This window comes from Micromesistius poutassou, assembly GCF_964030765.1.
Source record: "Micromesistius poutassou genome assembly, chromosome: 5".
Lineage (NCBI taxonomy): Eukaryota > Metazoa > Chordata > Actinopteri > Gadiformes > Gadidae > Micromesistius > Micromesistius poutassou.
In genome coordinates, this window is record NC_140275.1 from 125001 (window position 1) to 137500 (window position 12500).

The 12500-nt window shown below is 41.7% G+C and overlaps 1 protein-coding gene across 5 annotated transcripts in view; it reads right to left on the minus strand.

Annotated features, from left to right (window-relative positions):
- rhobtb4 (Rho related BTB domain containing 4) overlaps window positions 1-12500 on the minus strand; it is a 49337-nt gene that overhangs the window by 3763 nt on the left and 33074 nt on the right. For 4 of the 5 annotated variants that reach the window (XM_084468536.1, XM_084468537.1, XM_084468535.1 and 1 more), the window contains 4 exons: window positions 4652-4837; window positions 3720-4584; window positions 2544-2763; window positions 1319-1437 (listed from right to left, as the gene is read on the minus strand). In XM_084468536.1, coding sequence (XP_084324662.1) covers window positions 1319-1437; window positions 2544-2763; window positions 3720-4584; window positions 4652-4837 — 1390 coding nt within the window. The remainder of the gene's footprint in view (window positions 1-1318; window positions 1438-2543; window positions 2764-3719; window positions 4585-4651; window positions 4838-12500) is intronic. The other variant, XM_084468538.1, reaches the window with a different exon arrangement.

The following is a 12500-nucleotide window of genomic DNA, read 5'->3' on the forward strand; positions in this document are numbered from 1 at the left end:
CGGCTCACTTCCATTCAGACGGCATCTCAAAATAGCCAGGACTTTGTATGCCCCGGAGAAAGAGGGAAAAGCAAACCAACGGCAATTGAATCTCTCAAAGAGCTCAGCGGTAACATTTGCAACAGGCGTGATTAGAGCTCCATCTGTGCCTCTGAAAACAGGACAGCACTGGCGGAACAGGAGGCAACCACTCCAGGTTTAGGTTCAAGAGCTTCACTGAATGAAGCTCACCCTTTTCGGGGAGGGTATAAAAATGCAAATACATGTACACACGCAACAAACAGCTCCAGTCACTGGCGCTCAGCTGCCAGTGGAAGGCTGCCGTCATCAGCTGGCCTCGCTGCCGGGTCGCTGCGGCTTTGTGACGGTGACACCTGCCCAGACCACAACAGGCTGCGTCAGGGCAGCCCGGAGCCGCTGGCAGGTCTCCAGGGGATTGGCTAATTATTTTTCTTTGTTTGCGGAGGTTGTGAAGTGGACACACATTTTTGGGGCGGAATTAAAAGAAAACGGTTTATTCCTCTTTATCTGCCTTTTACCAGGTGAGATTAAAATACAAACCCTCCCCTAACCCCAACCTCTGATGGAGCAAGAAGGGTCCTGACAGCTCCTTCACCCAGACTCTCTCTCCAAGCTCCAGGCTTGAGTCTCTCTGACCTAAATCCAGGCAGAGCCAGGAAGTAACCGCACCCCAGAGGATCCGATTCCCCAACACCACCTAGAAACCCCTTGTCACGGTGCAGTCAGACACAGGGACACCCTCTCTCTGGCCGAGCGTTTCCCACTCTATTAGGCGACGACCAAGCGGCAGCAGCACGGGAAATCAAACACTGAGTGGAGAAGGTCGTCGAAAAATGAGATCGGTCCCACAGCCCTAAATTACTCTAAACAAAAGGGGGCCATCTTTATTTTGTTCTTATAGAACAGAATAGATTATATATTATGCATTATGGGGCAGGCAGTCATTTATACAGGATCATATGGCAAACACATGCTTGTAGGAAACCTGTCCTCAAGGTTATACATTCAACAGAGATCTAGTTTTCCTCCTCATACATTAGTCCGTAACCGTAATGTATTCTTTTCTCATCCAACCTAAATAAGATCATGTCTGTCAAAGCTGTATGTGTGTGTGTGTGTGTGTGTACGTGTGTGTGTATGTGTGTATGTGTGTGTGTGTGTGTGTGTGTGTGTCTCTATTTCACCTCTATATGTCTATCTCATCTATCTGTATGTCTCTCTCTATCTCGTCTGTGTGTGACTCCCTCCATCTCACATTTATGTGTGTGTGTGTTACTTGTATCTGTGTCTTTCTCACCTCCTCAATGTAGCTCTCCATGAAGGATCCACGGAACATAGCAGCCATCCAATCACAGCTGGAGATGAGCAGGGGCTTGTGGGCCGGAAGGTTGCCATTGTCCAATCTGAACATCACATCTAAAACCGGGGTGGGAAAAGAGCATTCATCTGGTGCTGAGCCACAGAAGCCGAGGCTACGGGGGGAAGACCGACAGACAGACAGACAGACACACAAAAAGATCCATACAAAGAAACAGGAGAAAGAAAAAGGACAGACAGACGCACACATAGACATAGACAGAGGTAGACAGACAAAGAGATAAATTGACGGGAGGAAGACAGCACTTTGTTTGTCAAGGTAAGAGAAGGAGAGTTGTGGACTCTACAAAGAAGACATTAGTCTGGTCTGGGGAGTGGATATAATGCTACAGCTACCTCACTTACATAACAACTGCCCTATATAAGCTCAAAGCTATGGTTAAAAGCACAGATTTAATCAGCTTTCAGGCGTTTCAAATGTCGAGTTTGAAACCATTGAAAGTACTTTCTGCTACTAGTAATAAAATGCTATGTAATAATGAATGCTACATTTATAGTACGATTTCACAACATTAAAAAGGCAGCCTGATGCTAGATTACACAAAACCAGAGATGCAACTGAGAAAGCGTGCCTCTCGATTGTCTGAAATGGGATGGATTCTGGAACGGGTGGTCTTTGACTGCAGACGTTATTAAAACATGAAGACACAGAAGCTAGAGGACAGAGGGTAAGAACACACAGACAAGGGACACATCCGCGATGGACGAAGGAAAACACCAAACAGGAAACTGCCCAACAAATAATCCAACAAAATCATCGTTTGATGATTGTTCACACTTCAAAATACATGTAATGAATACATGTTCATCACGAGAATGTGCAGATTTTCTTTCAAATGCACAACGTTGAATACATGACTAAATGTATGCTAGGTGCACATTTAAAGAAATTATTATGTTGAAATGCTTGAAATGGAGCAACAGCAATCTTTTAACATTTAACCTCCCAAACATCTTAAGGAATGCCAAACCACAGCTCTATGTAAACGTTATCAATGCAATAGACTTCATCATAAATTATAAATGATGCCCCATGCTTATTACCGACTGACAAACATATGTTTATATACAGAGTTCAAGAAGATTGGACCTACAAAGTCCAATAAAGAACCGAAACAAGGAGCAGTAGCAGCACAGTGGTTTACCGGAGAAGGTGCCCCTATTCAGGCACTCCTTGATGCGGTTGGCCCTCCGCACATGGAAGGCCTTGGTGATCTCCTGGTTCATGAAGCTCTCTCTGTTCAGGACATTGGCCACCATCATCCGCAGGTCAAACACCTCCAACAGCTCAGCGATGGTGGCCACCTGCATCAGGTCCCCTCTCCCCTCGTCCAGACTACCGGTGTAGAGGTACTGAAGCACAGCCTGGAACCAGGGGAGACCAAAGCAGAGCATGAAGGCAACACCAGGGCCTGTGTTCAGTGACACTATGGAAATCAAAAACAGCTGAAATGAGCCAAGAGCATTCTGTTTCACAAGTGCTACTATGGACCTAGAATATGGAAGCATTGGAACGTGTCCCTGTGTCTAATTCCTAAACTATGAAATCCCAAAACTTTCTTTGAATTGTCTGAAAATCGTGTGTTTTTGTTTGTACGAAACCTTAATGTATTTGTTTGTTTATGCTGCCAGGTCTCTCTTGGAAAAGAGATTTTAAATCTCAATGAGACCTTTATCTGGTAAGGGTTAGGGTTAGGGCTTACCCTAACCAACCCTAGCCCTAACCCTAGCCCTAACCCTTACCAACCCTAGCCCTAACCCTTACCAACCCTAACCCTTACCAACCCTAGCCCTAACCCTTACCAACCCTAGCCCTAACCCTTACCAACCCTAGCCCTAACCCTTACCAACCCTAGCCCTAACCCTTACCAACCCTAACCCTTACCAACCCTAGCCCTAACCCTTACCAACCCTAGCCCTAACCCTTACCAACCCTAACCCTTACCAACCCTAGCCCTAACCCTTACCAACCCTAGCCCTAACCCTTACCAACCCTAGCCCTAACCCTTACCAACCCTAGCCCTAACCCTTACCAACCCTAACCCTTACCAACCCTAGCCCTAACCCTTACCAACCCTAGCCCTAACCCTTACCAACCCTAGCCCTAACCAACCCTAGCCCTAACCCTTACCAACCCTAACCCTTACCAGCCCTAGCCCTAACCCTTACCAACCCTAGCCCTAACCCTTACCAACCCTAGCCCTAACCCTTACCAACCCTAACCCTAACCCTAACCAACCCTAGCCCTAACCCTTACCAACCCTAGCCCTAACCCTAATGTGTGCAGATGTTTGTGGACGCGTCCCGGGAGTCATGGTCACCTGGAAGGGCTCTTCCTGTATGAGCGCGTCCATGGCAACGACCGTCATGAGGCGGGGCCGGCCGGTCACCGGGTCGTCCACATGCTCCAGGCCCACGCTCAGGAAGCCCCTCCCCCAGCCGGACAGGGCGTGGCTGTTGCCCGGGGCGGCCTGGCCGCAGGGGGCCCTGCGGGGCAGCGCGTTGTCGCTCTGAGACGTCCTGAGGGAGCCCAGTGGCGGCAGCAGCGGGCGCTTCAGGCCGCGCACGCCGCCCTCCGCCGCGTCCTGGTCGATGTCCAGGCTCTTGGTGCGGCCCGCCTGCTCCTTGGCGCCCCGCCGGTTCTGCTCGTCTTCATCGGCGCTCTCCGAACGCTCCTCGCTCTCTGGCTCGGGGCTGCCGTCGTCTCCGTGGTCGCCGCCGCGCTCCGCCAGAGACGAGGCGCTGAGGTCCAGGGTGAAGAGGTCGTTGAACTTGGAGCAGGAAGTGGCCAGGTAGACCTTGTGGGCAAAGACGCGGCCGGCGCCATCCTGCAGCAGGAAGAGGACGTCGGCGCACAGCGGCTGGCAGAAGAGCGCGTCCGGGGCCTCGCCGTCCCTTGGGGGGGGGTCCGGGATGCCCACGATGGGCCGGGGGGGGCGGGGCGGCAGGAAGGGGGCCTGGAGGAGGGGCCTCTGCACTCTCTTCAGGTGGGACTTCCAGAACTGCAGGTGGCGGCGGGAGATGAGGGCGGCCCGTATGGCGTTGTCGAACACGTCCTTGACCCCGAACTGGGCCACGATGCTGGTCTCGTAGTAGGGCACTCCCAGCTCCTTGGCCACCTCGTGGCCACGCTCCGGAGGAAGGATATCTGTTGGTTTAATGGGTCTACAGACCCGGCAGAAGTACCTCACAGCACTGTAGTGATCCTCTACAGACATTGAGCAATCATTCCAGAAAAGCGAATGGGTCTCACTTGGCCAGAGGTCGGCGTGCACGGTTCACGGCGTCCAGGTCGGCGTAGCGCAGGTCCAGCTGGCAGCCCACCAGGATGATGGGCGTCCGCGGGCAGAAGTGCTTGATCTCCGGGAACCACATGGTGCGCACGTGGCGGAGGGAGTTGGGGTTGGCCAGTGAGAAACACAGCACCACCACGTCAGACCTTTAGGGTGGGAGGAGATCAAGAAGACATCAAGCAGAGACTGACATTTGGATGACTGGATAACGGATAACTTCATGTGGATGTTAAGGGGTCCTCAATAGGTTGGGGGGATCAGGTATACACAGACAACACAAGAAGTACAATGGAAGAGAAGTTAGTCAGCAAGAGTTCCTGTTGCTTCATGTGAGATGCATGTACTCATGAAAATAACTAAATATACTTAAAAAAAAAAAAGTACTGCCAAGGCTTGTGGGCAACGAGGTAGGAGGGACCGTGGCAACAAGCAAGATCCTGTTTAGACAAGAACTAGAGTCATTTTCCTGTTGATATTCTTGTGGGTGCTGTTCAGAATTCAGAAGCTACAAGATGATACAGCGAGGATTGAAGGGCGCTCATTACAGTTTAGTATTCTTTTTTACTACATTTTAGTTACAGCTGTAAACATATTTGTATCTTTGTAGAGTCAGCTGCCACCGGCCCTAGAGCCCTGCAGAGGGAGACTATGTGAAAACACTTTCAGTATACAGAACATATCACTCAACACTGTGGTAAACCTGTTGAACTCTTTTAGGGCTGAGGATTTAGCAGTTGAAATCCAAAGTGTGGAAACACTTAAAAACTTAAGAAGGAAAGTAGAGCTTTACATAATCAATCCGTGTCTGACCAATACGCAGGCTTGTATATAGTAGAGGCTATGTTAGGAATTATCATTGTTCTTATCTAAGGTGACACCATCCAGACTTGTAAAGAAGAAGGAATGTCCATGTTTAATGTTTTTTTTTATTACACAATGCAATTCATCTGCTTTAAGGCAACTCATGATGACAATGGTGTTCCCATTGTGTGCGGGTGCGTGCGTGCGTGCGTGCGTGCGTGCGTGCGTGCGTGCGTGCATGCGTGCGTGCGTGCGTGTGTGTGTGTGTTTGGCCCTTGAAGGCTGGTGAAGCCCCTGTTGCTCTTACTTACATAAAGCCAAGCCTAACCTAACATAAGCACCCAAGGCCCTGTGCACAAAGACCAGGCTAAGAATAGACTAGCACACACACACATTCTTCTTTGTTCAGTGTGTTAGGAGGAACACAGCGCCACATAGAGATGTTGTGAAGATGGGGCTGGTATGGTGTGTGTGTATGGGTGTCCCCAAGTGATCTCAGTAATGGGCAAGACATTGTTAAGTCACTAGGCAATAATTAACCACACCTTGTGAAAAATACAACGTAGGGTTTGTGTTTGTGTGTGTGTGTGTGTGTGTGTGTGTGTGCACTTGCCTAACTATCCAACAGGGGACTTCGGTGTCGTAACACCTTCACCAACAGGGGACCTCCGAGCCAAGAGGGGACATTTTTCAGGTCCCCTCTTGGTCATGCCTTAAATCAAGCTAAAAACATGCCTAAAACATTTTGGTGCATTTTCTCAACTTTTGCCAAGAGGGGACCTGAAAGTGTGTGAGTGTTTAGTCCATACTCAGCAGCGCCTCTGCTGGCCATAGCTGGGAGTTCAATGACCAATTCACACACGTCGCTTCAATCACACTCCTCTATTGTGTGAACGGCCTGCAGCCCCAAGAGGTCATTCAGACTGTAGAGGGCTGTTAAACAGCCTACTTAGTAAAGAAAACCAGTCTCTTGAAACATGATATTTTAGTGTATTTTTCTGACAAAATGTAAAGGCTCAGCTTTAAAAGTTAAGACAGGATAGACGATAAAGATAGTAATCTCAACTAATGTAATAATTAAATGTCAAACATGATTTGTTAGTGTTTTTAGAACAGTCAGTAGCAAGCTCCTATCTATTCATTTGTATCAATAAAAAATTATAAAAAACTAAAATACATTTTAAGGGTCTAGACCTTTGAAATTGTTCAATCCCCAAAATGTGCCTTAATTTACCATCTTACAATTAGTAATTTCCATACATTTTACAATGTCTATTTTTTAAAGAAATGCATTTTAATTGTTGATTTGCATTACAGAAAATGGTCCACACTTGTACTGTATGGAATGACAGGGGTCCACTGTTGGCTGATACATAATGACAGAAGTTCCCTCTTAGATAGCATAGAGTGACATTCACACTTTAAAATTTAAAACTGCAGGGAAAAGAAAACAAACACTAAGCTGTAATTAGTAGGAATATATTAGGAAGATAACAGTCAGTAGCAAGACCATATATTAATTTGTACCAATAAAAAATTATAATAAATAAGTCTGGTAAAAGAATGACACATTTAGGGTCTAGACCTTTAAAATTGTTCAAACCCCAACATTTACCTTGATCTACCATCTTACAAATTAGTGAATTCCATTCATTTTACAATGTACTTCAGTCCCCAATCTATATTTTAAGAAATGAATTTAATTGTTGATTTGCCTTACACAAAAATGTCCACACTTGTATTGTATGGAATGACAGGGGTCCACTGTTGGCTGATACATAATGACAGAAGTCCCCTCTTAGATAGCATAGAGTGACATTCACACTCCAACATAGATGAGTAAGAAATAAATAAGTAAAATTGATAGTTCTTAAGAGATAACAATCTAAATATGATGATATATGATATATATGATGATATATATATATATATATATAATGTTATTTTGTAAGTAAAGTTGCCACAACAATATTGTCATTGTGGCTTTTTGAGTGAGCTGTATTTACAGCTTATATCTCTATAAGTTATATATCTAAGGATAGCAACAACAGAACTTGCTATTTTGGATATTGCCAGAGAGTACTTTAGCATGGTATATAGGATAGAGGCCCAGAAATCATAAGTTTGTTTGAGATACAATGGACAACTTAATAAGGTTTTTATTTTAACTGCAAACTGCTTAGTCTATGGTTAAAGGAACGCATTTTATCTGTTGATTTACATTACAGTAAGAAGTTCCACACTTTTTTGTATGTAATGACAGGGGTCCACTGTTGGCTATTACAAAATGACACAAGTCCCTTCTTAGATAGCGTGGAGCGACATTCACACTTCTGCTTTTATCAAAAGAGGAAATAACAAAAGTATATTGTAACGAAAAGATAGTAATCTCAACTAATGTAATAATTATTTGTCCAACATGATGTTAGTACGTTTTTGTAACAGAATCTTTAATGAGAAGCTTTAATGGATCGCTTAACAATTGTCGACTATGACACTGTATTAAATAAATAAATTAAAGGGCTACCCAGAAGGCAAGGGAGTAGTAAGTAGCATACTTTAGAATTTAAAAATGTTGGGAAAAGAAAACAGACACTAAGCTGTAATTAGGAATAGAACAGTCAGTAGCAAGATCATATCTATTAATTTGTACCAATAAAAAATATATAATAAATAAGTGTGCTAAAAGAATTTTATACTTTTAGGGTCAAGACCTTTCAATTTGTTCAATCCCCAAAATGTACCTTGATTTACCATCTTACAATTAGTGATACCAATTTTATAATGTACTTCAGTCCCAAATCTATATTGAAAGAAATGCACTTGAATTGTTGCATTGCATAAAAATGTCCACACTTGTATTGTATGGAATGACAGGGGTCCACTGTTGGCTGATATATAATGACAGAAGTTCCCTCTTAGATAGCACAGAGTGACATTCACACTCACACTGGTGTGAAGAGTCCCTCTCCCAACCCCCACACACATACTTGCATACTTCTTACATACTTAGGTCCCCCCTGAAAATCCATTCAACCCCCCACCCCCACAGTCTCTATTCAAATTAATCACCTCACACTTTTCTACTGAAGCACAGATTCCTGAGCCTTTCAGATCATGCTGTTGGATGAGGATGTGATGACACATCTCATCATCACATAGGCTGATAGTGGAGAATTTTGCTTTGTTGATCCTTGCTGTTGTTTGACTAATATTTAAAAAATTGGTCAAAATATGCTGATATCACATTTATGATTTAACATAGGCACAGGCAACATGGATCTTTTCACTGTAAAATAGCGATTCTAGAAAATCAATCAAAAGAACACTGTTCACAGATAAAATATACAATATGGTTGATTTTCATCATGCCGAGCTTGGAGTCAAGATTTTCAAATGCTGTCTTCCATCGAGATTGCTATAAAATGCACAAAAACTGTGAGAGAGTTTTTCTGATTGCATATGATTTCATATATCACAGGAGGAAGTAGAGGTTTTCTGAAACATGTATGGTATTAAATCAATAATTTTAAATATACAAAGTTCCCATGATATGTAATATATTAATCCTAAGTTTCTAACAATACCAAGTGTCAACTTTGACTGATAAGAATGGTAGATTGATCATCTAATTCACTAATCATACCTACCATCCCCTCACTCACAACTACTATGCTTTACAGTTTTTCACCAACATTCTGTATGCCTACTTTTTTCACAGTCTAATTTTATACTCAACAAATAAAGGCCACTCTACATTTTAGGTGTCAACAATACGTAAAAGTATTAATGGCAGTTTACAAAGCATATGTTTAATATTGTTAAGAATGAGAGAAGTCCTCATCACATACGGAAATTCCTGAGATAAATGATGGATAACAAAATGTGTAAATATAAATATACAAACATGTCTCCATTGACAGTTGGGGTGTCTATAATTTGAATTTTGTTCAATCTTGTTCAGATAATATAAGTATGATACAAGTTTAATAACTGTCACAACTAGCCATCATTAGCCATCATGTTTATGTTTTGTTTTACTGTACAAGCCTCCTGGCTGTGATTTAGTGTACAAATATGAGAGTGGCAGTGATCTTCGAATCTAACCCCTGACAAGTAAGCAAATCTGTATTTTCACCAAAAGGTCAAACTACTCCTTTGAAATATTTTGTAATAGTTACACATATAATGCTATGGCCAGATTGTAAAAATACACCATTTTCTGGCTTATTAATTATAACCAAAGCAACAGAAAGAGTTTCTTTCATAAATTGTTTTTATCTTCATACTGATTTGAACAGAGAATCATGTATTTTAATCTCAGAACAGTATTTTTACAACATAGTTGAAGAAAATATTGAATTAATCGAGAAATACATGGTGAATGGTAAACATGTGGAACTTACCTCTCACTATAGCCTCAGCAATGTAGATAAAAGGTGAACTCAAATGTCCAGAATATATACACACACACACACATATACATATATACATATATATATATCTCTTAGGATCAGACATGCCAGTTTTATTATAGATAATATCAAACTAGCTGATTTATTCACTTGAATTCTAATAAATAGCTGTGATCATAATAAAAGACTAATTTAACTATAGAGATACAGTAGGATTTTGTAACTATACAATTTTGTTTCACATTATATACCGTTTTTAGGGGGGGGGGGGGGGTCTAATTTTGAGATATGGAATGGATTTACATACTTTGTGCTGCTTAGTTCAGACTTGTGTTGGAGGAAAATAACCCTTTTTAAGGTATTTAAAAAAATAAAATAAAGACATGAAAAATTACCAGTACATTGATGGGGTGAAATGCATATCTAAAGGAGCCTGATTGATTAAATAATCATTAATGTCTCTATGATAATTTCATAGTATGGCATTGTGCATGGTGTAGTAATGACTTAATTGCATTCATAGACACCTTTTTAGAAACAGTTGTATATTATTATATTATATTTTTTATGGTTTAGTTCATTATGTGGACATTAAGAAGTTGAGTGACCAGCAACCATGCCCTTCACAGATCCTAACTTGAGTGAGTTCTGCCTCTGAGAAGTGAGAGAGAGAAGTGAGAGCGGGGGAGGGGGGTATTTTAGCAGATGCTGTTGCTCTCTGCTCATCATTCTGTTTCAACCTGTGTCTGTCTAATCGTCTGCAGTGTGGGGGATGGTTACCTGGAGCTGACGATGGTCGTTAGGCCTTTCTATAGTGGGCACTCAGGGGCCTATGTTTGACTAACCCTAACCCCCAACCTGCAGTTGCAAGACATGTAAAGCTTAGATCCTCCTTGTCAAGTCTGTGGAACTGTACTGAACAGTCTTCCTTCAAAAGATATTCCCTAATTTATATAGTATTTATTTAAGTAGGTGAGCTCATTGAGATCACATTCCCTTGATCACAAGAGACTAGGGTACAGCAGACAGAAAAACAGACATCACTAAACGAAACACTGCATACCTTTTTATTTAGAATAATATGCATTTTTAAATAAAGGGCGTCTTTCTTTGCATATATATAGTGATGATAAAAAAAAAAAACAGACATCACTAAATATCATCACTATATATATGCAAAGAAAGACGCCCTTTATTTAAAAATGCATATTATTCTAAATAAAAAGGTATGCAGTGTTTCGTTTATTCAATTATTTCATTACTAAATTATTTGTCTAACAAGCCTATGTCTTAGATCAGAAAATCATTATGTCATTGTTTGTACCACTGATAAGGATTACCAGGATAACATTTTAAAATATTGATTGATACATTGTGGTAACTGCATGCTGCAAGTAAAAGTGGGAAGTTGACCTGTACTCTTTTCCAACCACTACCTTTGTTCAAAGTCAACCCTGTTGAATAAAGAGCTGAGCTAGGACTAAAGAAGAACTATGACTATAATACCTACAATTATTTTTTTAAAAATTGCTGCATGGGTTGTGTGCCTTCCACTTTATGCAAACTCTCACATCAAATTCTGAGATTCCGCAATTTTTGACAGCCTTGAAATGGTTTCACCTCTTTATTCACCAGTATGTGTTCATCATTACTTGATCAATTGTGTGATAATCAGAAAGAAAACCACAAATTAAGGTTAAGTATGAGTATTGCAGTATACATTTACATTTCTGTACTTTGAACCACAACCAGCAGCACTGTGTCTGTGACTTTCTCACTGCTTCTGACATTGTAGGTGCTTTTGAGCTTTTGTCTCTGGAAGCATCATTGCATGTGTCCATTCCATTTAAATTTATTTATTTCAGTTTTCTTTTTTTTAAATGGGAGATGGTAAAGAATTACAGCAGAGCATAGTAGAAGAAATCTATACGGTAGTTTAACAGTGGCCTTTTGGGTTTAAATCAATCTTCTAGCTGACTTAACTCTTGCATTGTTGACAATCTGATGAATCTTTATTTGTCATTATTTTTAAATAGTTGTTTCCAGGCAGCATTTCTACTTGCAAACAATTGAATATCCTCTTAAGGATCTGGGACAAAATGTTCATATCCCTCTGCAGAGAGATATAGCAGGAAACATCTCTGACACTGAAACTGACAAAACACTAAACAATTATTTCTTTCTTGTCAAGCTTTGTCACATGACGTATTGATGAGGATAACATTTTTTCCACACTTTATGAATAGATCCATGCAGGAGTGTGAGTGTCGCCCTATACCATTTAACAGGGGACTTGTGTCATGTTGTACAATCCAAGTGGGGACCATCTTTTAGAGCACAAAGTCTGTCTGTTCTTTGAATGTGAACTTATGTATGGGACAGTTTTTTCTAAATGATATTTTTCCACAATAACATGACTTCAGTTTTAACTACCACAATTTATCACTGTTCAATCAATCAACAAACACTGTTCCCTGCACTTGAACAGCCTTAAAGCTATCATCTGTCTTTTTGATGGAGTTACTTAAGGCATATGTCAGAACCTGCACAATAGTATACAGACCTTCAAAGAAAGGTTAATGTATAGAATTTT